This window comes from Cervus elaphus, chromosome 3, assembly GCF_910594005.1.
Source record: "Cervus elaphus chromosome 3, mCerEla1.1, whole genome shotgun sequence".
Classification (NCBI taxonomy): Eukaryota; Metazoa; Chordata; class Mammalia; order Artiodactyla; family Cervidae; genus Cervus; species Cervus elaphus.
Window position 1 is genome coordinate 43,069,731 of NC_057817.1, and position 27,919 is coordinate 43,097,649.

The window sequence follows — 27,919 nt, forward strand, 5'->3', positions numbered from 1 at the left end:
TTTACACATCAGCCCCATTGAACAGTTTATTACAACACTACATCTACTGTAATCAAAGTGGTGCTGTTTACAGACATCATCATATGAACAGTTTTTTAACAAGAACAAACTACTATAAAACAAGCATTTACTTGACGTTTTTTTTTTCCAATTGCTTGCACATTATAATGGCCAAATGTATATAACCAGTAATAAAGTTGCAAAAGCTTTAACTTTTTAAATCACACAGGTTTCCTTCAAATAAAACAGTTAAGCAACATAAAAAATAAAAGTAGAGCTACTGGTTACCATTTATGCAGATTTGCTTTATTCAGATCTATTCCTGTTCATTTTATCCATGAATCCTTACAGGTTCAGTTCAATCACAAGAAGCAAACTGCTGGACAAGCGTCATTCTTCCAGAAGACTGTTTTGTCTTGGAAGGTGTTCCTCTTCCTTCAGCTGTAATGTGTCAAAATTTATGATGTAGATTTTGCTATTCCCCATAATACACAGAAAAACGCTGGCTTAACTATACATACACAAGTCGTGCATCTACTTCACTGTTATGTATTCTAACACAAAATAAGAATTAACTGAAACAGTAGCTGCCTTTGTGATGGAGAATGCTCCCAATTTATGTGATGATTAAAAGAGACATTCTGATTTCCTTCTTCTTAAGTATTACTGCCTTATAAATTTAATGACTGAAGCAAATGAAAATGTAGCAGCTACTGTTTCTGTGAAGATGGAAACATTTATAAGTCATTTTCTAAAGTATTCATACTACAAAAATGGAAAATGCCTGTATGATTTTAATGTAAATATTTTTCATTCATCCACATAAATTCTATGTAACTCATAAACAAATGAGAATTGAATATAAATGCAATAAATTATTTTACAAATTAGTTGTATTTGACAGTATACAGGAACTTCTGAAAGTATAAATCAAACGGACCTCCATGTTACAAAACTTGTAAATATAAGCTCAGTATGCACATGTAAATAAATATGACATTCACGTACAAATCTTTAGACATATACAAATTTATAACAGTACTGTCACTCTATTTCACCTATATCAAAATATCTAATGTATATAAACTAAGCCAAAACCAGCTAAATGGGAATCTACAAATTTCATTGAAAACTCACAAAAAGAAAAAAAAAAACCCAATAAATGAGATAAACTAAAATTTTAGGAATACATAAAAATGCAAACTTCAGGTAGAGGTTCACAAAGGAAACATATTCAATTAACGTGATATTAGTGACCACTGAAATACCAGTTATTTGAAATATAAATTCCAAGAGAGCATGTCAATAATAAGATGATGTAAGAGGCAAAAGGGCACATTGTTTAGTAACAGTCTTCCATAAAATTAAGAATACTTTTTGGTCTACAATTAAGAATAATTAGTGTTCTGTCACAACTAACTATAAATTTTCTTTGAAGTCCTTTCCTCCTCAACTAGGGTGTAAGCATTTAAGAGCATCAATACACATATTCACATTGCCTAGCAGTAAAAACCTAAATTTTACAACTGCAAAAGAGAAAAGCAGATACTATAATCCTGAAACTTTCAAACTGTTTTTATTTGCCCTTATTTTTCATATACTTAAGCCTTTTTTAATGCTACCTTTTATTGTACTTTATCTTATGTTGATAAAGCTTTTGGTGGAATTATTTCACAGAAAAAATCTAGGAAGATGGCTGGCTTTCACATATCTTTACTACTTTTCAATATACTTAGACAAACTGGTATTGAAGCATTAAAGAGAGACAAAGCATATATTCTAACCAAAAAAAAAAAAAAACAACAACATTAATAGGAAATTCACAATTCTTACTGCAAGAGAACACTATCTCCCTAATTATTCTGTCATATTGGAAGGGTTAATTAAAAAGGAAAAATTAAGTCACAATGAGCAAAACAAAAATACCCAACCCTTCCAAAAACCATATGGCATATTCTGCAATTTTATATCATTCCGAATGGAGAAGTTCTACTACTTTATATGTAAAGAATCCTGTATGTGAAATTACAACATATATCTTTAGGATGAATACATTTATTGCTTGCTTTAGAGATAAGACTTTTACTACTAATAAATCTCTAATTTTTACCATACAAACATAAAATCTGGGGGATAATCTGACAGTTTTTATTTCTACTTCTAAACACTTTACATGTATCCATTTGGAAATACAAATTTTACAATCTCGAAAAAAGGCAAAATTGAAGGCAATACAACCCATTTCCAATAACCCAATTCCATATTATAGTCTCAAATTTCTAGGCAGAAATCTACATAAACAAAGATATAAAAAAGAAGCTTAAAAGTAACAAATACATTCAGTGGTCATATTTTCAGAATACCATGCAGTCAAATCTATAACGTCAAAGCCACACAATGTCTTGCTTTAGCTATCAGTTATAGGAAGATCTATGTCAACAGATGTTAAAAAAACTGAGACAGATGGAATCTATGGCTCTTTAATGAGTATATAAAGTGATCACTAAGTTAAAATTTCAATACAGAGAAGCACCTGCATTTTGAAATAAGCCCAAGAACAATGGTGTGGGTGCCCTATCCCTTCTCCAGGGGATCGTCCCAACCCAGGAACCAAACAGGGGTCTCCTGTGTTACAGGCAGATTCTTTACCAGCTGAGCTGCCAGGGGACCCCGAGATAATTTAAGATCAAGTCAGCATTAACAACTCAAATTATGAATGCTTCTGTTAGAAATTTATCCAAGAAAATTTACTGGTATCAGTTATTTCATCTTTCAAGTAAAAGATTCAAATATATATTAGATATGGATCTCTTACAGGTTTTCACATTAATATATTGAATTTGAAGGATTCTAATTTATTAACTCAGTATAATAAAATTCACTTTTTATCTGAAAATTTCCTGATGAGAGGAATGGAGATGAGGTGGGCAGAAAACAGAGAAGTATCTAAATACAACTCTTTTTAAAATCAACATCCCTTCTTGCATTGACTAGAACACAGTACACAAAATCTTGTTTATGGTAGATATTTACAAAAAACTCCCTTACTACCAAAACATTTTATACTTTCATCTTTCCACTTCTAGAGACAGTACTTACCTCATTTTAACTAAAGAATTTTATTACACTATGAAATAGAATTCATGACTGCTGCGCCAGGCAGTCTACTAAATGGCAGAAAAATAAACTTCACAAAGAATACTCATCTTTGCTCCAAAATCTGACAAAATGGCCATTTCAAAATAAGCTGTGATTTAGATTTCACTGTTGAGAGTTAAAACATGCTACCACCAAGGCATATTATATTAGTAAATCTGGATAGCATACATGACACCCTTACTCCTTTTTTGGTTATTAGGCTTCTTTTAAACAATGCTAACTATTCATTCTAATTAAATATTTATTCAAAACAATCTAATTCACAAACTAAACCAATGGTAGCAAATTTTACACTGAAATGAAGGTGAGAGATCAAAGTGACTCACACTGGTACTGATTTTTTTTTTAAAGAAACAGGGAACATTAATTATTTGTAAACAAAACCATATTCTTAAACCACAGTGAGCAAAACACACTACACATACATTCTAGGGATCACTTACTACCCTATTCTCACTGCAATTAACATACCTGTGTAGTCTCACATGTTTCGCTAATAATACTAAAAGCAAGGGAAATTAAAGCAAAAGTAAGAGGTAGCATACCCAAATGAAGCAGTTAGAATATACGGGGAAACATAAACACAGGGCTGGGCAATACTAGTCTGATCTCAGATGACCTAAGAGTTGCAGAAATAATTTTTAAATCTCATCACCACCAGTATCATTTATCAGATAATTAGAAGTATTTAATTTTCACCTAAGACTCAAAGTAACACTAACTCTTAAGGAGATAAAACATCTTAACATTTAAAAAAGAACATTCGATTCTTTGGGCTTTTTTTGTTTGTTTTTCCCAAATTAATGCAAAGCTAAAAAACTGAGTAAGGAATGCAAAACACCCTAAATCTTGTACAATGACAACAAAATCTAAGATCATAAAATTCATGATAGGAGAAGAGAAATCATATAGCAAAGGAAAGTATAATTATTTAACCTATACCCCATACATGATGCTTAAAAATCTAATCAAAGGAATGGATAATGATTTGAGAATGTGTCAAGTCATGTGTCGGGGAGAGGAAAAGCATGAATAAAAAGTATTTTTAAAAAATCCTTTCATTACTCTTCAGTACACAAACAAAAGCAGAACCATTAACAGAAATGTGCTGAGTAGTGTTGTTCCCAACAAGTAATAACAGAAAGACGAAAGAAAATAACTAGAAAATAAAATTATTTCTGTAAAAAGCATATAATATTAAAAACACTGAACTACTTTTGTTTTGCTCAGAGTGGTCTGAGAATTGAGGCAAAAATTACACAATACGAAGCACAATGTATTTACATGCTGAAATTCACAATATTGATATCTCATTAAAATATTATATATTTGAACTTAGATATTAAATGCTTTTAGAAAAACTAATACATTTTTTAAATGAGAAAATGCAATTAACATTACCAACAGTTCAAACACAAAAAAATTAAGATGGGACAGACATTAACAGCTTGCCAACATCATTAAGTTTCCAGTTAAATTAAGAACTTGCCCTTTAAGCCATTCATCATCACTTTAATAATAGGTCACATTATTGTTTTCTTTGTATACAGACTTAACAGTGACATTCACTTCAGCTTCCAAATTACTCTTATTCCATTTAGTCCATTTAAGGTTTACATGAAAGTTCAAAAGGACTCATATTTTAAAACTTCTAAAAAAGGTCAATAGACCTTATTTTGATGGTAATTAAATGTGCAAATTTTTTTATTTGTTTAGGAAAGTTTTTCACTTGGATATATTTAATCCCAATTCCCCCCACCTCACTTATTCCATGTCTACATCAGCAATAAATACTTTTTGGTATATAGCAAAGGTACAATATTCCAGGTTAACAAAATTTTTTGCACTGGAAATGCTTATGTAAAATTTTGCTTGGATGAAGGCACATAACAATATTACAACTCAATTCTGATTATAATGTACAAGCAAAACATGGGAATTTTGGTATGGTATACATCAGCGATTAAGAAAAAATGCCGACAATATTTAGTTTGCAAGTTAAGAATTCATAGTTAATGTCTGAATGTAATGAAACTCAAACCATGATATAGTTAGGTGTACCCATTACTGGAATGTAATGTTAGTTAATTCAAGGTATTTAAAATTAACAATGGACTTTTCAGAAAGAGTTTATCTATTTATGCTAGTTTAACTAAAACCAGTAGGAAAACCTGTTAATTAACTTTGGATATAAACTGGTTCAGAATGCCCCTGATGGGCATGTCCAGTCCTGAAGAAGATTGAAAATGTATGCAAGTTCCATTCTCATGACTTCAGTAACCAGAAGCTTGTTGATAACTGACAAAGTCTAAGTAAAAATAAAACTTGAGGGACCTGTATCTTACTTTAAATGAAATGACTGATGAACATTAAGCATTTCACTAAGGTGGCCATAATTCACCTAAAGCAACTGAGGGGCACTCGGAGTTTTTTTTAAGACGGGATCAGGCCCATTCAACTTGGGGAGAGGAGGGGGACTACATCTAAAAAATCTAATGTTTATTTTTATATGATACAACATTCAATTCTTACATACAAAAACAATATCAATTCCAAAAAGCTTAGTTTTAAAAGTAAAAAAAAATTTTGCCTTGTATTAAAATAATGTTTTGAAAATTGTATTAAGTTCTATAACACAGTACATGGAGAACTTTAAAATTACAATTTGATATATATTCAAGATGCATATTCATAATGCAAGGAAAAGTATTAAAACTTGCCTTTCACTTCAAAAAGCTCTTAAAACTGTAAATAATATAATAACTTATTTGTATACCACAAAAATAAGACTTACATTGCTTGTTTCCTAAGTAGTATTACTTAAAAAAGGATCTCATTTGCTAAAATATACCTACTTTACTTAAAGAAACTGCTATTCTGTCACAGAATTACATACAAGTCTTTGGTTTTGCCCATTACAATTTAAACACTACCAATTACTGAATTTTCAGTATTTCCCAATTTTAGTTACGGAAAATAGTCATGTAAAGTAGTAACCTATAAGGGATTGGTTTTAGTCTAATTTAATTTTGATATGCCACCAACCTATGAAGAAAAAAAAACCTGTTTACAGAATAACTTCTGTGTCACATGCACAAGCCTTATAGTGCCCTCTTCCCACTCTTCACATGAATAAATGTAGTAACCTATAAGGGATTGGTTTTAGTCTAATTTAATTTTGATATGCCACCAACCTATGAAGAAAAAAAAACCTGTTTACAGAATAACTTCTGTGTCACATGCACAAGCCTTATAGTGCCCTCTTCCCACTCTTCACATGAATAAATGCTGTTCACAAATATAAAAATAAAATTACACGTGAAAATGAAGTATAAACAGACAACTCTTCCCGCTTAATGAAAAATGTACACAATAGTTTTAAAATACAGAAAAAAAAAGACATAATGATTATGGTTTATGAATGAAACATCAAAGAAAATTACTTCAAGATTATTCTAACCTGAGATGTATGATTTGATACAACTTAAAATTCTCTACATGGAATACCTTGAATTCATTTTAACTGAGTAACTTTCTTATCTTCTTTGCAAATCAAAGAATACTATTTCTTTTAAAAACAAAGCCCAGATGGCAGGAAAAGTGTCTTTTCTCAAAAAAAAAAAGTTTTTCTCAATGCTAACAAACCACCTTCCAACTAGCAACAAGTGTCAGATTGTCTTTCAAATTTTTAGGGATAGTTAGTTAGTTCAAGGAGAGAAACTTAAAATTTATTTTTTGAAGTCCAAGCATATTACAGTAAGAATTAACTCATATTTTATATTTTAAATCACATGCAAACTGTGTATGTGATTAAGAGAATTCCAATTTTTAGATTTTAGAAGTAGACAATGAGTCCTCTTGATTATTTTCTTGCTTTCTTAGGATCACTAACAGTCTGAGACCTAAAAGCTGTAACTCAAGCAAGTAGTATTTAAGGATAAGAGGTCAAAATGTTTACCTGTCATTACTCACCTGTCCTTTACCTCAGATGACTCCAGAAGATTAAATTCAGAACAAGTAGTTGGATGGTATAAAATGTGGGTATATACTGTATAAACAATAGCCTTGGAGTTATCATCACTATGAATGACAGGCATGCTGGAAGCAACAGGACAAGGAACACCCACCTGCTAACGATGACGATACTCGCGCTCACGGTCGCGCTCTCGGTCCCGGTCCCTGTCCCGGTCCCGGTGTCTCTCTCGCTCCCGGCTTCTCTCTCTGTAATAATCATCATGACGATCTCTACTGCGGGATTTATGACGCCGACTCTTTTCTCGTGATCTACTATGATCCCTTTCTCTTGATCGTTCACGTCTTCTAAAAGAAATTACTGGATTAATGCTCTCCATAATTAGCTTTAAAATTTAATATTTTGATGTTTAAAAATATCCAAGTCAAAAAAATAACTTACAAATATAGTTTAGACTAAAACATCCTGAACAGACAATAATGATTTACCAACTCAGCAACAAGCATGAACTAGAAATCCCATTTTAAAAAACATTCACCTAAAAATTGGGAAGCAGACACACCATGGCAATACATCATATCATCTATTACAACCAGGAGCCTAAAAGAGACATGTGATATTTACTGAATGAAAAGCGGAAAGGTAAAGTAGAGAAAATCTCACAGGACTTGTGTTTTAACCGAACATATAGAAAAGTAGTTTTTTAGAAATAAAATTCATGATATCACTCAATACACAATGAGACTTAAATACTTAAAATTATAACCCATTACTGTAAGTTACCTAAACATACATGTAAGTATCAATCTTATATTTATAACTAGCCAAAACATGGTTCATCGTAAGTGCTACCCTGCTAAGAAACTTCCTGAAGAAATACACACATATGTATGCTTGGAGGATGGTAGTGCTGAGAAGCATAGTGGCAAGCAAAGAAGAAACTCAGTAAACACGACCACTAGAAAAGACTGAGCAATTATTCACACTGTTATTTAATAAAGAGAAATGCTGCATGAACTTCCTTTAGAAACAAACAAAAAACAGATACTTTAACCAAAGTATATATCTTAGAAATCCTACTAATGTAAGTTCTGAAATTCACAATTAGGAAATAACTGCCGATTAGTTTAATCTCTATTTTGTATTTCTGCACCGGACAGCTTAACTTAGCAAACATTTTTCTTTTTAGCAAACATTATTAAGTGTTAAGCTTGTGATCAAGGTAGAAGTTATTCTGGACTTAAAAAGTTAAAAGACTATGTAAGATACAGTCTTTAGCTGTGAAAATTTGTTGAGATCCAAAGATCCTTAAACTGGGTCACAAAAGTAATAATTATAAAGTTGGGGACCACGACAAAGACAAGCTCCTTTTCCTAGCTTAATGAAGACGACTCTACCACCTGGTAAGTACACCAAAGACCTAAAAGTATCATGTCAAGATTAAGCTTTACTTTTCTAAAATATGTAAAATTTCAACGTTAGCAGTAATGCCAAAAAAAGAATTGCCTAATTTTAAAAAAACCCTAAGAAATACATCATAAACTCCCTTGTCCAAGAAATACTTATTTAGCACCCATTCTCTACATATTACAAACACACTAATGAACAAGACAGGTAAATAAGACCCCTCCCATTTTTCAATGTGTTCTAGTGAAAAGAAATAAGAAAGAACAATAAGTAACAATACTTAACAACAATAAGAAAGAAGAGATTGCAGGAAGAATTATTAAAGAAATAAACAGAATAATCAGAATAACCTGGGAGAAGACCCCCTCCTAGAAAGATTGAATTGAGAAAAGAAGAAGGAACAGCTATGTGAAGAGCCAAGGAAAAAGGCTCCCAGTAGAAGAAATACCAAGTGTTAATACAGAAACAAGAGTTTGATATGTCAAGAGGAAGAAAAGGGAAACCAATATTGCTAGAGAATAGTGAGCAAGAGAGGTACATAATGAGGCGAACTGTATCATACTGTTTACAATGTTTATATTTGTATTATTACATTTATTCTAAGAATAAGAATTATAATAACTGAAAGCCTCTGAAGGGTTTTAAGCAAGCAAACACCTGACATTTATTAAACAACAACAAAATCACATTAGCTGCTAAATAAACAGTAATAAGTAAAATCAAAGTCCTATAGAGTCCCAAACACAACATTTCTCTCTATTTGCAAAGCAGCAATTTTAAATAGACATGAGACAGGAAAGTTTTACCTTGATCCAGAACCATAAGACTTGGATTCAATTCCATGAAGGCAATCTTGCAAAGAGCTAATAAGAACTTTGCAACGATCATCAGCAGATACTTTGGATTGTTTAATTAAAGAAATTGCTGTTACCAATGTCTCAATAGCACTCCCATAATCACCTGTGAGTGGAAGGAGACAGGTTTAAGTCAAACAAATTTTACTTTCAAAAATATCACCTAACCATTTGAGGCGACCATTTTAAAAAAGCAATGCACTTTAAAATAATTATAGATGATGTCTTCATTTTTTCAGTTTCATCATTTGGGAAAGGCTTTAATGTACATGAAGTTTGTTGTTGTTATAGCAATAACACGTGATCATTTAGTAAATATGGGAATAAACGAGCTGCCTTAGGGCCCCTGAGCCATTAAATGTCAGGGCTAATACTTAAATTTATATCTAAAATGTTTAAATTAGGGGTATTTCACTACACTGTGACATACAGTTCCCTTCAATGCCTTTTAAATAAAAGATAGGTAATGACTGGGAAATATACATGTAGATGACCCATCTTCAAAGTTGTACTTAAAAGCTTTAGGTCATGCCTAGACTTCCCTGGTGGTACAGTGGAAAAGAGCCTCGGAGCAACTAAACCCATGCGCCACAATTACTGACCCAGGGTGCTGCAACTACCGAAGCCTGTGTGCCTAGAGTTTGTGCTCCGCAGCGAGAGAAGCCACCACAATGATGAGCCAGTGCACTGCAACTAGAGAGTCGCCCCTGCTTGCTGCAACCAGGGAAAGCCTGCCCACTGCCAAAACTGAAATCATTTTTTACAAATTTTAGGTCATTCCTAATAACATAAATAAGAAATATTAATACAGAAAGAAATATACAAACCAGCGCTGGCATCAGACACAGCTCTTGAAATAGCACTGCTTGAGATTGCCCTATTTCTATTCATGATTTCTTCAAACTCAGCTTCACTCAATGGCGTTCTTGCAGTATCCATCTCCCTATAAAATCAAAATAAACCTTCAATCATACTCAAGATTTTCTAAATTAGTCATAATAGTGTAATGCAATTCAAACAACTGCTTTTGACAAGTGCCTCAGAGCTAATAGTTATTTTCTCATATTGAAATATGCTATTTTTCATACAAACAGAGCAGGTGTATGCAAAATTCCCTTGTACCATTATCTTTCAAATGAAATAAACTAGCAATTTAAAAACCTTATCTTTCTGGAGGTCAGAAATGCTATATCTACATAAAATGCAATAAATATTTTTTCAGTCATACAAAAACATGTAAAAAATTGTTTTGATGTCTCTCTATATATGTATGTATATCTAAGCAAAACATGCTGACTGCAAAAAATACAACAATACCCAAGCCAGGGCCAAAATCTGGTTTCATTTATATTTGGGTCCTTTAGGCACAGAGCCCAACTTACAACAGAATAATAATAAACCTCTAACTAATAACATTCCAGGAGGGACAAGATCTTAGACCTATCTTGTATGCCCCACTGAATCCCCAGGATATCTGGCAAATAAAAGATCCTCAGTACCTACAAATATTTACTGAAAAAAACCTAACTAAAGCCCAAGATTTTCTAAAGCTGCTGGACAACTTAAAAAATTGTGACTATGTGTGTAGTACAGAAAAGGTAAACGTTTTGCCATCTTAGTTATTAGTTACTAGGTAGGATATTGAATCGAGGCAAGCAGAAGCAGTTCATTCAGATGAGATGAGGAAAAGCTAATACAACCTTCTGCATGTTTATAAGGTGTTATTGTTATTCTCAAAACCTTATAAACAGTCTAACCAAATTATAAGTTTTTCAACATTCATGTATGATTTCAGATCAATTCTGTGACTCATACCCATCCTATTTCCTTAAGAAAAAAAAAAAAAGCAAGAGTTTTCCTCTCACTTCCAATTAAAAATTACTCAGTAATAACCAAATACATACACACAAATATTTTTAGAAAAACTGATACTACAGAAATTCAATTATGTTAGAAAAAAGACATGCGATTCAAACTCTAAACTTACCAAACCAAGCCACCTAACCCACTCCCATACAATGAACACTTAATAGACAGTTGCTCACTGGAATTAAGTCCAACAGAGGAAAAATTGTGCTACCTTCCTAGATGTAACATTTCTCAAAAGAAAACAAAGTATTCCAGGCACTCAAAAAGATACAATGTCTATGGATAGATAACTGTCAGAAGACTTTATCTACAACATCAGATTTATTCCCCTGGCCCTGTACACTTGTGTGAAATTAGGCAGATGCTCAAATCCATCCCTGCAGGACATGAAATTTCAGACAAACTGAAATACAGAGTAATTCAACAGGAACAGTTAAAGAATATAAAATCAAACAATAAACTCAACAAAAACTGAAGGGGACAAATGCAAGTAGTTCTTAAAGATTAACACAGCTCTCCAGATTAGGATTTGAGCGTGGATAGCTTTAAAAGTACTTTAGTTTCCATGCAGCTTTTCTCTAAGGATTGCCATTAACTATTTTAATTCCCATAAAGCCTGTGTTTTACAAGTCTTTGTCTACCCAAAGATGCTTATAAATTATTTAATGTTCCCACTTTAATTAAAAGTTAGTAATTTTGCTACACAGGACTCCTGATAAGCATGAGATACTATTTAATAAACTGACCTAATTTCTAAAAAAAATGAAGAAACTTTAGCTTTCTATGTAGTGTCATCAATGGTAGATGATATTGACTTTAAAATTTTAAAAGTAGCTTGAGGATCCCACTAGCTTGCTTCAGTATCTTTATCAACCTCTTTTAACTTAAAAACGATAGAAATAAAGTGACTTGCCCTAAAATCACAAGGCTGTGGAAGTGGTAGAGCTGGATTATTCCCAACCCTGTTCAGTATGTTTTTCACCGTATCATACTGCTTCTTGCAAGAGAAAACATACAGAAAATAATGTATCTGGGGAAAGCTCCTAATTTTTTAAAACTTCAGAAACAAGAGTGAAAAATAGCTTTTGCAGATCAAATATACCAAGTCTATTTTTACCCATGCATACTAACTTACCTCCCAGGAGGCCCATAGTCACCCCTATCATATGGTGGAGGCCGGCCATATGGATCTGTTGGTGGTGGGCCTCGGCTATCTGATGTAGGCATGCCGCTGTTAGTTGGTGGAGGAAAGAAAGCTGGGTTCACATGTGGAGCTGGCGGCGGGGCCCCTGGAGGTGGTCCAGGAAGATGCGGAGGAGGAGCGAGTGTAAGGGGTGGCCCAAGAGGACCAGGTGGGCGAGGTGGAAAGGGGCCTGGAGGCGGAGGTGGTCCCTGTTGTGGAGGTGGTGGACCAGGAGGGGGGCCGTAGCCTGGAACTGGAGGCGGAGGGCCGGGAGGAAGCGGGCCCAGCGGAGGCTGCCCAAAAGGCTGTCCAGGAAACAGGACTGGTGGAGGAGGGCGATCGCCTCGATTAGGAGGCCCAGCTAAAGGAGGCGGCAGAACCTGACCAGGAGGTGGAGGGCCTGGTGGACCGGGCGGGCCTGGAGGACCTAAGGGTGGACGTGGTGGTGTCTGTCCAGCTACAGAATAAAGGGGAGAGAAAGAGAGAAAAAAAAAAGAAAAACACTTCAATAAGGTGTTTTAATATTCATGCCACAATTATACTTTTAAAGCATAACTTAAAGACCAAGACTCTTTCTCTTTAAATGAAACCCATATGTTAAATGCTACACTAACAAGTTACAAAGGTGAAGTACATCCTTACACATTTAACTAGCTCAATTTAATGCTTAAGAAAAACTACTGAAACAAAAACTTTAACAGATTACAATGCTTAGAGATAGTTTCCATCTTTCAGCATACACACACTTCTTACAGTGAAATCACCCACCTTATAGTCTACTCTGATGTCAAGCTAGAAAGTGAAACAAGGAAAAATGGTCTTGAAAGGATTTTTTAAGAGGTAAGAAAATAAGACGGATGTAAATATTCTATATATAAGTCAAGCAAGTTTGGAGAAAAATAAAGACCTTTTAGGCCAAAAATGGGTAATTCCTCTATGCTGTGCCCCATATGCCATGGAATCCTAGTTTCCAGGAACAAAGGCCGAGTTCCTTTAACAAGATGCTTGATCAAATTTCCTGGATTCCAAAAATAGCATAACAAGGAGAGTAAGTCACATTAATAATGCATTACTTGAAAAAGAGAGAAAAGGAAAAGAGGTATTAGGTAGACACATTTTATCCATGGCAATTTAAGAAAAACTTTACCTGGAAAAGGTGGAGGTGGCCCTCCTGGTCCTGCTGGCCCAGGAAATCTGTCCCCACCAGGAACAGCCCCTGGAAAACGGCCCCGTCCTCTACCACCTTGTGGAAATGCTGCACGTGAACTGCCTCCCGGAGGACCAGCTTTACCTTCCCCAGACATTTGTCCTGATTGTGTAGCTGCAAACATCCAAATACTCATAAATAGCATTTATTAAAATAGTTCTCTGATATGTAACCACTGTTAGATATTAGAAACAACTCTAAATCAAAGTTTATGTATACTGCTTACTAACTTCCAGATGCCTTGGGCCAGTCCAAACTACATGAGAAGTACCCATTTAGGAAAACATTCACATCTATTTAAATTCTTTTGAAGTCTCAAAAGATCTACGCTTAAATATATTTCTGATAAACAAATGATGAGTTACTTTGAAAATACCAGTATTCTGCAGCAGCCAAGACCAAAATTCTCTAACAGAAATCTAAATTTCAGTAAGTATAAATCATTCAAAGTCTTCAACATTCATCAGTTAAATTTTAAGTGCTAGAACATTAAGAAAAACAACCACTCAAATTTCCATTAATTACATAATCATCCGTTTATCTCTTTAAGTGATAACATTCTTAAGTGTATATATAATGGCAAATCTTTTCTATAGTCACTTTACCAAGTGGTGACAGGTCTTGGTGCCAAGCAGAAAATCAACGAATACTTTCTGGTTATCAGTAGTTTCTCCCCCACCATAACAGACATCCACATAACTTTCCTTCAACCTAAGGATTAGAATGTAGTTTCTTCCTTTCTTTAGGATGGGAATGACAGGATAAGAATGGCAGGGCTATAATACTTGCACTGTTGTATAATGTTGGGTCTGTAACATTTAGAGAAAAATGGGAATAGGTTTCCAGTACACGGAACCAGTCATAATCAGTAATTTAAATCAAACTCAATGCATGGATTTTCTAAAATGGATTCTCCAATGAACTAAATATAAATATTAAGATGACTTCTCCAATACAACACATAACAAATGCTAACAAGACTGGTTAAAATGCACATCTTTTAAAAAAAGCCTCTGAGGGGGTGCTTACTTTTCCTGGACTGCATTTCAAATTGACTCAGGAACTGTTTATTGCATGGAGTTACAACAGGATTCTGACCATGAAGCTCTCTCTTAGGCAACAAATCCATTAACTTTTTTGAGGATGCTTCAGATCCAACACCAACAAGGGCAAACCTAAAAGGTGTTTAAAGGGGTGTGGGTAGAAAGTGAGGAGGGATTAACTGTTATTGCTGTTATTAAAAATGAAATGGTCTGAATTTAATTTTACCTACCAAAGAAAACAAAATATTTCTTATAATACAATGGTCACACTTTCATCTTTAACTTTTTTTTATAATAACACATCATATTATTCAAAGTGTACAGAATTCAATGCTTTGTTTAGCATACTCAGAGTTTTACCATCATAAACACATCAATTTTAAGAACATTTTCATCATTCAAAAAAAAAACCCCGTAACTGTTAGCTGTCACTCCATTTCCTCCCATCCTCTAACCCTAAATCTGCAGATTTGCCTATTCTGGACACTTTATTAAATATGAATAATACAGTGTGTGGTCCTTCATGGGGACTAGCTTTTTTCACTTAGCATGATGTTTTCGAGGTTTAATGCATGTTAAAGCATGTGTCAGTGATTAATTCCTTTTCATATCTTCATTATAGAGATATACCACATTTCCTCAAAATCACCAACCGACAGGCATTTGGGCTGTTTCCACTTTTTAATTACTACGAATAACATCACCATAAAAAGATACTCAATATCATTAGCTAACAGCAAAATGTAAATCAAAATCGTAATGATACCACTTCACACACTAATCAAAAAGACAATTAACAAGTGCTGGTGAGGATGTGGGATAAACTAGAACCCTCATACACTGCTTGATGAAAAAATATATAATGGTACAGACACTTTGACAGATATCCCAGCAGCTTCTTAAATGGTTAAATATAATAGAGTTAAAATATCATCCAATAAATCTCCCGGGAATTCTCTGGTGGTCTAGTGGTTAGGAGTTGGGGCTTTCAGAGCCATGGCCCAGGTTCAATCCCTGGTCAGGGAACTGAAATCCTACAAAACATAACTCCTGAATGTACACATGTACCTAACAGAACTGACTGAAAATATTATGTTCATACAAACTGGTACATGAATATAGAGGAGTATTATTCTTAAGAACAAAATTAGAAATTTTTATAAATGTTGATAAATTTAACTTCTTTCACTAAAGATTTTTCTGTCTATATGAAAGGATGGCTTTGGAACAGTTGCAAATCATATGGGAACTACAGTGTAATTTATTTAGATAAAAGAAACAATTTCCTTAAAAAAAATGCTGCTAAAACTCATATATGAACATTCACAGAGGCCTTATTCATAGCAGCAAACATGGGAACAACCTAAATGTCCACCAAAGAATGGATGAAATTTTCAGAATTTCTAAATTTTTGAGGTTTTAAATGTGGTGCATTCACATAGTGTAATATTTAGTGGAATATTAATATTTTTAAAAAATAACTACTGACAAATGTTACATGATGAGACCTGAAAATATTATGCTAAGAGCAAGAAGCTAGGCACATGGGACCACATTCTTTATGATACCATTTCAGAACAGGCAAATCCACAAAGACAGTTGCTAATAGATGCCGGATTTCTTTTGGGGGTGATCAAAACATTCTGGAAATAGACAATAAGATTGGTTGTACAACTTTATAAATAAAGTCCACTGATTTGAATACTTTAAAAGGATGAATTTTATAGTATGTGAATTTTATATCACTAGGAAAAAATAAATTTAGAACAGAAAAAAATGAATGATTGTCAATTCATAAAGTTGTACAATATTCTAAACTATTCTCAGAAGGTCTCTTAGGAGCCTTTACTCCCTCGTATTCAAAATGGTCCTTTAATTAGATCCTGGTCAACAAAGTCTGCTGTTTGATTCAAGATTACCTTGGGTCACAACATTTAGAAACAATTTAATTAATTCACTAATTTAAGAAACATTTATTGAGCACCACTTCCTATATGCCAGGACCCATTCTAGGGTTAGGGAATACAATAGTGAACAAAGCTCTTTTGGAACTTACAATCTAAATATAGTAGGAGACAAGACATAAACGAATAACATACAATGTAAGAAAAGCAGGGGGAAAAAGGAAACTGATGACAGCCGAAGATCTTGCACAGTGTGGCCAGAGAAGGGGAACTCAGGCAGAATCCTGAATGAAGTGAAAGATCCCAAAGGTGGATATTTTGGGGAAAAGTAAATCAAACAGAAGAAACAATGTAAAGGTCTTAAGCAGCAGTGTGTCTGAGGACCAGCGAAGACTAGCGTGGCTGAAGCAGCATAGCAAAGTAAACAGTAGTAGGAGATGAGGTCAGAGATGTAGTGGGTAAACAGGTCTCAGTGCCTTACAGACCACAGTGAAGACTCTGGGTTTTACTCTGAATAAAATGGATAATCAAAAGAACATTCTGAGGAGACAAATATTGATGTCACTTTTTTTCAACTTCTGCTATGTGTCTATATAAGACTGTAGAGAATCAGAACGAAGGCAGGTACACCAGGCAGGAAGCTACTGTTCAATGAGATAACAGTGGCGTGGACCAGGCAGTAGATGTGAAGTTCATGAAAAGCAGTCAGACTCTGCACATGTTTGAAAATATTCCTAGTTACTGCACACTGGCACACTGGATATCATTCTGTAGTTAGCAAATTATCTCTTAGAAAATCCAAAATCTATGCCAAAGATTTAAATAAAGCATTATTTATAATAGACAAAAACTGAAAACTCAAAGACCAAAAATAAGAACGGTAAAATAAATTACAGTAGCAAAGTATGAGTATGATGGAAAGAACTAATACATTAGAGAAGATGTATATTTATTGTTAATTTTTTTTACTGTGTTTCAAGCACACTGTAAAACATAAATTGCAATCCTATTGTTTTTGCAATAAAAATATAAGCACTAGGAAAATACTTGAAAGTATATTCACTAAAATGACAAGAGTAGTCACCCACAGATGATGACATTATATTTTTTTACTGTCTTACTTTTGGACATCTATATTTTATAATGATCCTACCTCATCTGTGTAGTTTAATAGTTAAAAAAATAATGCAAAACATCCATGCTACATTATTCTTCAGTTGCCCATATTCCAATACCTCTTAACCACAGGGATAGTAATGCTTCTTCAAACTGTCATTGTTCAACCATAATGGAGAAAACGAAGGAAAATTGGAAAAGAGACCTAATCTCCCAGCTCCACTAGTTTTAGGGAGGTAGATCACAGGATACAGTAAATGAGAATGAATCTTTGCCCAAGAACCTCCTGTCAGTGTAGAAAAGAAACATCCTACACATGTGTAGATAAGTATTAACTTCAAGTAAAGGCACCCCTAAAACTGTAATTGCTAGCTACTAAATCCCATTGGGGAAAAAAAAAAAAGAATTAAAACAAAATTCTTACCCCTTTGACTGGCCATTTGCCCGATTTTCAAAAAACTTTATCTCCAAAATATCATTTACTCCCAAAGAATGAACTGCTTCAGTTAAGTCTTCATCTGTTGTCCACTGCAAGATATTTCCCCCTCATTAACCATCAAAACATATCTAAGATTTTTATTGTTTCAACTTAGTTTGTAAGGGTAAACTCAGGATAAACAAGAGAAAATTAATCCTTAGTGCAAACTATGTACAATTACTGCCAGTCAGTCTCCAATTTTTAAATAGAACAAAAGCACCTGAAGACATAATTTCGTCTGTTGATAAGAGTTTTGGAAATAGAAGGTACATACCCCCACAGAGAACACAGAATTAAAAAAAAAAAACCTTAATGTGTTTTTGGTCTCTTCCAGCTTTCAACTGCTATGACCTTAAATTTTCAGTAGACCAATCTCACCTGCCGCTTTTTTTTTCTTAAGAGAAATTATTTGGGGAAACAAACTCCACCTTACGTTTCAAAGTATACAAACAAAATCCTAACATGTATTCATTCAGTGCCTACCATACCCTTTTATCAAATATTTAATTCTCTAAACATAGAAGTCCCATTTTACATATAATTCCTATTTTACACTCTATGCAATAGAGAGGTTAAAGAAGTTGTCCAAGGCTATAAAACATACATAGGAGCCAAGACTCAGCCTTACTTAGCAACCACACTCTTTATGTCTACAATGCTACTGTCTGCAGCATTATAAAAATTGCTCAGATGATGGGAGACTGGCCAGTTTTTTATATATGTAAACATTTAAAAATACTATTAAGGAAATGTACAGTAACAACTGATTTCTAGGCAATTTTTAAATTTTCAAGTATGTGTAATAAACGTTTCTAAATAGAGATGCAAAAACTCTACAGGACTATTTTAGTAAATATTTAAGATTCAATTCTAATAAAACACAGATAATAATAATACTAAACATTCAGCTAATGAAACTCCAATCAATAAACCTACAGTCTCATAAACCAAATTAAAATACAATATATAATAGCAGTATTTCCGTAAATCAGATTTCAAATTTAAGAGCAAAAATGAAACTCAGCATGTCTGTAATTATGATTTGGATACTGAAAACTCTTAAAAACAAGAATCATATTGCGTATCTTTCCTTCTACATTTCTGAATCCTGGCTTGAGACTTTATGTGAGCATTTTCCTTTGTAAGCTGGGATAGCTGAAGTGTAGGAGTAGTAAAAGATAAAATAATTGAACTACACTTAACTGGAATCTCTACCAAAACAAGCTGAATGTCTACAAAATTCAGAACTAGAAGATTCTGGTACTTACTATATTTAAAAGGTACATGTATGTCGTCCCCCCCCACCCCACCCGACCCCCACCCCAGTGCATAAGAAAGCATGCAGAACCAATTTAATAACTTGAAATTCTTATTTTATAAAACTGGAGAAAAAATTAACTACTGGAATAGTTTGAAATCAATCACTAAGGATTTAATGCAAATCAAGTCACTTACCCATGTGAGATTCCCAATATACAATGCAATCCTCTTTCCCGTATATGTATAGACAACATTTGGTGCTGCTCCTTTACCCACATCATCACCAACAGTTGGTGGGAGAGTATCCATGTAATCCCGATCTTCTGGGGCATCTCCATTATTTGCAGATGGAGAGATGACATCATCATACAAATCTATCTGATCATGCCCACCATATTCAGCTTCCTGAGATACAGAAATAATGTTCTAGATTATACAATAGTCAGATGACTTCTAAAACAGATTTGAATGCAAATTATTCAACTATTTTCTTTCAAAAATTTGGTAGAAGACACAGGTCAAAGATCTCAGTACAAATCTTGCACTCTATGCCACTTCTTGAACAGTGCCTATAAAGTGAATTTCTATACAATGAATTCTATTTCCCCACTGATACTTATTATAGGAACTAATGTTCCTCTAGGAACAGAATAACATGTAGACAAAATAAAATAATAAACTTTTCATGGAAGCAAAATACTCTACAAGTACCAACACTGACTACAAATTTTTGATACAAAAATATCACAAACAAAAATCAGAGCCATTATGAATCTTTAATATTTTTAACTGCAGAAAAATACAACTATTATTTTCTATAGTATTCAGGATCATGCTTCCCAATTCTGTGGAAGCTGTTTTAGAAAAATCATAGTAAGCTAAGCCACAGGAAAGGGATAAAGAAATGTGGCTATGTAAATGATTCTATATGTCACAACAAATGAACAGGGGAAAGAGGAACAAAATGCAGGTTAAACTATCCAAATTAGTGTCTATTAATAGTTTTATTATTCTCAGTCAACAAAGAGTTAATGCTTACCTGACTTTTTAGATATATAGTCAATTAGCAAAACATATCTACATGGTCAAGAGAAAAGGGACATGAACAAGGAAGAATCTAGTAAAGTTCTGCCTTCAAGTGTCACCAGCAGAATTAAAACAAGGCTAGTAGATGCCACTTACATGCCTAAGTGATATGCAAGTAAGAGGAAAATGAAAAATTAGCAAATATGTGAACAGGAGAAAAATAGAAAAATAAGAGTTCAACCTGTAAACAAGCACAAGAAAAATGAAATGCAGGTATTGGCAGACACTGAGCATCATTTAAAGCCTTTGGTAACAGTTACTGGGCCACTGGCTTGACTAGCCAGTAGCAGAGGGCAAGCTCTATTTTTAACTTCCTTTCCACCACAAAGTACCTAAATGGATGTGAACCATTTCATTCTGAAAAGTGAAAGTGAAGTCACTCAGTCCTGTCCGACTGGTTGCAACCCCCCAGGCTCCTCTGTCGAAGTAATAAGAGAGGCAATTACACTGAGAAAACAAATATAATTCCTATCTTCTCCATCAATACAATTCAGTAAGAATGAATACAAATGGCAGGTAAGAAGAAGCTAATAGTTTTAGGTATTAACCATTTTAGGGATAAAGAATGACACTGAAAAGGCATTAGTAATATGACTATGAACAGATCAACAAAATACTGTTATAATAAGAGTCCCAAGGAAACATGGCTCTTGTTTTGCTATTCAGAAGGAAGCCAGAAAAAGATTTTTTTAAAAAGAAACAGAAAAAGAAAAAAAAAAATCTAGAAGGGGAAATACCACTTATAACATAGAGCGTTTCAGGTAATCTTCTGCATAATGAAGTTATTCAATTTGCTGATTATGCAACAGAATCTCTACATAACAATATTGTTATGAGGCTGATGTATGTAACTTATTTAATAACGGACAAGATCTTAAGATAAGTCAGAAAAGAAAGACCTCCTTAGCAATGGGCAGAAACTAAGACCACAAATCACTGAATAATGCCATAATTTTGTTTCCACAGCAATACCAAAATAACCTTTGAGAACTGAGTTTTTTGAAACCAAAGAACACGACCAAACTGCAGTGACAGTAAAAATTAGAAAAAAGAAGGGTGAGTTTTGTTAAGAAGTTTCAGTGTAGCTAAAGCTTCAGGCGGCATGGCTGCAGCAGTGATTCCACAAACTTAAGATACCAACAAGTGTCCCGCAAGGGGCAGCCGGCACTTTGAAATCTTTTGCAATCCAGTTTTGTACATCAAGTACAATTATTGTTACTATTATTCAAATGGAGTTGTTTCCATCCTCCTGAGCAGACTATAATCACAATATATGGTTTGAAGGAGAGTAAAACAGAATGCAAGGGTTATTAATAGCAGCACTGAAAGTATTTCAATTTATACTTTCATGAAGTATTATTTGACTTTTCACTAGTTATAAATCTAGGAAAATGTTCACATAAGTAGACAATAACTTACGGGCATAATAATTGCAGCTACACTAACCTGATGAATCACAACTTACTATTTTTGTCCATCCACGAATTCCTATGTTGACACCAACCAATTTTCAATACTGGTATGATTCTACCAATATTTACGATCAGTCACTTGGTCTGGTAGTTGGACTGCTTCCAACTGATTGAAATATGATGCTAATTGAGACCATAGTCCTGGGGGTTTGATCTCCAAGTAGACTAGTTAGCTTTGCTCAGTTCCAAGGCCACAGCCTGTACTTTTAGCCCCATGGTATGCATTTGGACTTGGTGAAAAAATATTAATGAATTTGAATATATTACCACCATTACTAAGAGACAACTCAAAACACAGTCTTCTGTAGTATCAGTAACCTTCCTTTTCAGCTTCACCATATCACACCTACCCTCCAGATTAAAAAAATAATTATATACAGAACACATCCTACTTTCTGTTCCCATTCTAAAAGGAGGAAAATCATACACATTCTAAAATTATGTAAAATGAGTATCCCAAGTCACGGCTTCCCTGGTGGCTCAGTGGTAAAGAACCTGCCTGCAATGCAGGAGACCCAGGTTCAATCCCTGGGTCAGGAAGATCCCCAGAAGGAAATGGCAACCCACTCCAGTATTCTTGCCTGGAGCATTCCATGGACAGAGGAGCCTGTCCTCTGTAGACAGAGGCTACAGTCCATGGGGTCCCAAAAGAGCTGGGCACGACTTAGGGACTAAACAACAATAGCACAGAGCACATATAAAGAAGGTGAGCTCTGAAAGTCTACTGGACAAACTTTGTCAAAGAAAGAGAGTCAACAGTGTCAAGTTCTATTTGCGGGCTTTTCAATTATTACCATTGGGAAATTTTAATGGTACTCAAAAACAAAAAATAATCAATATTACCCCTCTAATTATTTTAGATGACCAAATATTGCCCTATTTGTTCATAGCAACTAATAACCAATAGAACTATACAATATATATAACTTCCAGTAGGCAACAGCTCTTAGGGTTTGTTTAAAAAAAAATCCACTATTTCATTCCCTACATTTAATTATGATAATCATTTTAAAGGCAAGGTAGACTTTCAAGATTCTGCATCTCAAGATCATGTTCCTCATGACACATGAGCAGCTGCAGCCAGGTCAGAGACAACACTCAAATTAAGACGGATAGTAAAATAACCAAATTTCAATTCGCTCCTCTTAAAAGCAATGTTTCTCACCCTTTTTTTCATTATCACCATGCCCTTGCTCTGAAGAGGGACACGCTTTTGCTGATCACCTCCCATATAATTTGAATGTCAGATATACTGTACATCACTGGGATGACTGCGGTAGTTGTCCTATAACCTTCACTCTTCCTGACACGCACAACACTACTTTTGGTGTTCCTAAAATTGTATCAATGCCACTCCTGCATTATATGTTACCACCACTATTGTCACAGCAAAGGCCACTTGTTCAAAGTTCCTCTATTGGGGGGGAAAAAAAAATTCCATTTAGAGAAATATAAGCAAAACATAATTTTTGCACTTATAAAATGTTTTCTATACCATGGAAAAGAATACACTAACACACAAAATCCACAAAACAGATAATCTAATACATACCTATCTTTTTAGAAAATATTTCACTTTCTGATTTTGTTTACATTTCAAGCAGATATTAAAATCAGTTTGCAATCTCTGTTAAAAGCTCAACTAATGGTAAGGAAGCCAATTTGGTACCAAAAATATGGCACATAAACCACAAAGTGAACAACAGAATGAACTACTTATAAATAATTAAATAATTAAGAGTTTCAGCTCCCCTCAACATTTCTACCCAAGTTTCTGAATCAGTCTCTACCTACCTCAGTTTCCATCTTACATGCCTTATCTTAGAGGGTTCTCTATTCAATATAAATTTGGTAGAAATAAGATGTCACAGATATTTGCCTAACAAAACTTATTTTCCAAAATTAGCCAAACATTGCCTATAGTAGATACACAATAACTAAATGTAAATTATGAGTCATTATATAAAGACAAGTACACTTATAAGGATGTCTAAGTCTGTAACTTCCAAATGAATTTCTTCCCATTACCTACATACATTTTCATTTTGAAGTTTGATTGTCAGATCACTGAATGAGCACTGCTCTCAGCGACCTACTACCAGGTATATCAAAAACTAAATTCTACATGAAGGGTTTTGCTCCCCGAACAAGCAAAATACACACTACTTCAGTGCACCCAGTATAAGCTTTCCTGAAGTTCAGAATTTGGCTTCCCTCTCCTCTCCTCTTGGAGAAGGAAATGGCAACCCACTCCAGTGTTCTTGCCTGGAGAATCCCAGGGACGGGGGAGCCTGGTGGGCTGCCGTCTATGGGGTCGCACAGAGTCGGACACGACTGAAGCGACTTAGCAGCAGCAGCAGCAGCTCCTCTCCTCCGCCAACAAAAATCTTTCACATAAAGACAGACACAAAAGAGTGGTTTCTGTAACACATGACCTGTCAGAGTGTCGTATTTCTTACATAATCCCACTACACTGCACTTAGTCTAGACACTATCTAAACTTTGTATCCTTCCTTGTTGGCATACAAAATACTTAAGAAATATATAATGAACCACTGAGTTAAAAAAAATTTAGTTTAGTTTAGGTCAAAATAAAAGCCTGTAACTATTAAACATGAGGCTAGTAATTACTACCTTCAAGTACAAATTCCAGTTCAAACTGAACTGATACACACTATCAGTTCAGTTGATAGTGTGAGACTGAAACCAACAGCTTTCTTTTCAACTCCAGATCCAAGGAGTATAGAGGTTTGGAAGGAGTCCAAAATCTTCCACTTGAGCAACTGTTCCCAATTTGGTTCCATCCAAAGATCTTCAATTTAAGAACTAAAGAGCAGCTATAAAGGATAACTGAGGTCCTTGTGCCTTCTTCCCTTCTCCAATTTTATTCTTCATTCTAAATTCATCTGGTGAAGAAAGGTGCTGTTCTATAGCTTCAGTAACTTTTTCTCACATCATCTCCAAATTAAAGTTTCTAAGACAGTTGAATATCTCACTTTTTGAGACAGGTTTACACTGCTCTTTACCAAAATACATACATGAAATGAACATCATACAAGTATAACTACTTAAAACAGAAAAAATAAAAAATACATATACTACAAAGAATTTCAATGCAATTAAAACTACAGCTCACATTGAAGAGATCTTTTAAATGTTTACAGCAGTTTAGAGGCCGAAATAAAACCCGTTATACTTAGCAAAACATTCTACTCGACTACAACAAAATAAAGTCAGTTTAGCAACCAGCAGAAGTAATGTCACCAGCTAATAAGAATGCAAATTAAATCAACCAACAACAATTTTGTAGTTGCTTCTAATTCTGATAAAAATTTCAGGTAAATATTCCAATACTAGTGACATTTTTAAAAATTAAGAACAAACCTTAAAAAACCATCAACTATCCTTTTATGGCCATATTGTGAACAGGAATTATCAGAGCAAGCAGTGGATTACAAAGGCCAGCGATACACAAAATAATAACAAAAACATAGTCTCTATTCAATGCCATTAATTGACTCAAAAGTATAAAGATCCTAGAGGCAAAAAACCATTCAGACACATGTGCAATATAATTATGCTATAGGTAAAATCCACAAAAAGTTATTTTTAAAAGAACTCTATACAGCAGTTCATCAAGGCTACCAAATTCTAATCTCTTCTTTCCTCCAGTTCGGTCAGCACTAGCTGGTGCACCGAGATAAGCAAGTATCACTCCATCCAGATACAGATGAGAAAAATGCCCATCCCAAATTAAGTATGCAAAAACCTAAAAAGTATTTCATTAAAAGGCTGTAAACGATGCTCAATTCTAAAACTGTAGTCCAGTTCTTCCTTTACTGTGACTAGAAAGACAAAAGGAAATATATTTTCTTGGGAGAGAACTAATGAAGACTGCCTTGAACATTTGTTTTTTTACTTGCAGATATGGACCTCCTGTAGAGGGAATGTTACACTCATGTGATAAATAAAGGGAAAAGAAACTTCCCAGAGGTCTTTGTTTACTGACCTTAAAAAAAGCCTTAGAATCCGACTGTGTTTAGCACTCAAGGTAACTTTCTAAACTGTCACTGACACAACTCAGGCATAGCAAAAAAAATTTAAGCGCAACACAATAAAGATTTTAAAAACATTTGATAACAATGAGTTACGTTTAAATATACTCTTTTTTAACAGAGTAGAAAACATTTAAAGCTAATTGAACTTTTCTTCTAATATTTAAACTTAAGGGCACCATCATCCATCAAAAAAACAAAAACAAAACAAAAACCGGATTTCTAGTTTTCCCTATTTAAAAAAATCCTTAACTCCTAGCACAAATAAAATCCTTAATGGAGGGGGGAAAAAAACCCACAAAAACACATTAACCAGAATTTTACTAAGCTTCTCACATGGACCTGGAAAATGTAAGAAAGCTATTAGGAACACTGCAGTTAAACACAATTTGCTTTTTTTAATGTGTTACTATATAAAAGACAGCAGATGTGACCAGAATTGCTTACAGCTTAAACGTCACTGCTCTAGTAACAACCTTTTGCAAGGATGCACATCAGACATCATAGCTCCGCGGCTAGTCCTAGGCAACTGTGGCCTGTTTGATACCGGAAAAACCTTGCATTCTCACTTTCTCCAGCCTTTCCAAACCCCTCGGAGAACAGTAAACATTTTGCTTTCGGAAATCGGCAAACAGCTATAACCCTTTATTTTAAAACTAACAAACACCATGTGAATTTCGGGTGAGATTCTTTAATCACTACTCTGATCTCTTCTCTTGGTGAGCTACCATCTTTTTTGTTCCATCCAACCCTCGCGCTTCCAAGTCTTCCTTTTGGCCCGGGCCACCTATCTTCACTGATATTTCCATCACAAAGACCGAGAACGACTGGGCCTCAGAGGCACTGCAAGCCCTCGACCACCGAGGTAGGACCAGTGCACCGACTTTTTAAACACGATCCATGGGTCCGAAAGTCAAAGGACTTGTTGCAAACGTGCCCGCACCGAAGCCTTCCTCCCAAAGAGTGAGAGAAGGAGCGGGATGGCGCCACGCCGAAACCTGTCGCAAACGCGGGCAGGGGAGCTCAGGAAGCTGGGCGCGCGGGATACAAAGGGCCGTGAACGCGGCCTTCCATGAGACGACCGAGCGGCGACAGAGACACAAAATGGAGCGACCGAAGAAATCGGAGCCCGAGCGGCAGGGCCAGGGGCGAGAAGGCCGGCGCGCGCCCCGCCGGGCTGCCTCCTCGATCTAGCCGCGGGGGAGGGGGCGCAGGGGCGGCCCGTTCTCCCCGCCGCGCACACGCCGCCCCGCCACCCGGGCCTAGCGAGGCGGGAAGCGCCCGCCGGCCTCCGCCAACAATGGGGAGCGAGGCGGCGGCGAGGGAGGAGCCGGCGGCGGCTGCACAGTGGCCGGCATCCGCGCTCGGGGCCCCGCGAGGGGTGGCGGCGCCCGCCGCCCACGAAACGACGCGGTAGAACGAGGGGCGAGGGGGGCGCCGCGCCAGGATCGGGCGGCGCGGCCCACAGGCGCCAAGGGCGCACGGTCTGCAGCCGCGCCGGCTCGTGGCCCGCAGCGGGCCCGAGGTCCGCGTCCCGGCCGCAGCGCCGCCCACTTCGGCGGCGTGAGCCCGGGCCCACACGTACCTGGTTGAACTCTTCGCCCACATCCGCGTAAATGTCTATATGGTCCACACCGTCCGCCATCTTCCCTCGGCCTCGGCCGCCGCCGCCGCCTCCTGCAGGTCCGCCCGCCGCGGCAGCAGCAGCGGATCTAGCGGCGGGGGCGGGGCGCGCTGCGTCACTTCCGAGGCCCGAGGGCCGAGGCGGGGGCAGCCGGGGGCGCGGGTCTCCGCCGCCGCCTGCTCGGCGGGCGGAGAAGAGAAACTGCACCTCGGAGGGCGCTGGCGGTTTC

General features: G+C 35.7%; 1 protein-coding gene across 4 annotated transcripts; it reads right to left on the minus strand.

Moving 5' to 3' along the window:
- Window positions 1-27,865, minus strand: CPSF6 (cleavage and polyadenylation specific factor 6). 4 transcript variants are annotated; one of them, XM_043887568.1, is made up of 11 exons: window positions 27,652-27,865; window positions 19,649-19,858; window positions 18,140-18,243; window positions 14,682-14,827; window positions 13,593-13,766; window positions 13,353-13,463; window positions 12,398-12,902; window positions 10,221-10,336; window positions 9,346-9,499; window positions 7,287-7,479; window positions 1-441 (listed from the first exon to the last, which is right to left on the minus strand). In XM_043887568.1, exons 1-10 carry the CDS (start codon window positions 27,709-27,711, stop codon window positions 7,290-7,292), a joined length of 1,770 nt encoding a protein of 589 aa, XP_043743503.1. In that variant the 5' UTR covers window positions 27,712-27,865; the 3' UTR covers window positions 1-441; window positions 7,287-7,289. The 4 variants fall into 4 exon arrangements, with proteins under 4 accessions (XP_043743503.1, XP_043743511.1, XP_043743519.1 ...); XM_043887576.1 differs by having other exon boundaries at window positions 7,287-7,476; window positions 27,652-27,861; XM_043887584.1 differs by lacking the exon at window positions 13,353-13,463 and having other exon boundaries at window positions 27,652-27,856.
- Between the last annotated feature and the right edge of the window lie 54 nt (window positions 27,866-27,919).

What these genes read in the sequence shown, in the direction of transcription:
- CPSF6 (XM_043887568.1), bottom strand. Translation starts at nt 27,711, where the DNA reads ATGGCGGACGGTGTGGACCATATAGACATTTACGCGGATGTGGGCGAA. An exon ending in TGGGCGAAGAGTTCAACCAG is followed by an intron (nt 19,859 to 27,651) that starts GTACGTGTGGGC and finishes TCTGTATCTCAG; the next exon opens with GAAGCTGAATATGGTGGGCA. An exon ending in GACTATGGGCCTCCTGGGAG is followed by an intron (nt 10,337 to 12,397) that starts GTAAGTTAGTAT and finishes TTGATTTTATAG; the next exon opens with GGAGATGGATACTGCAAGAA.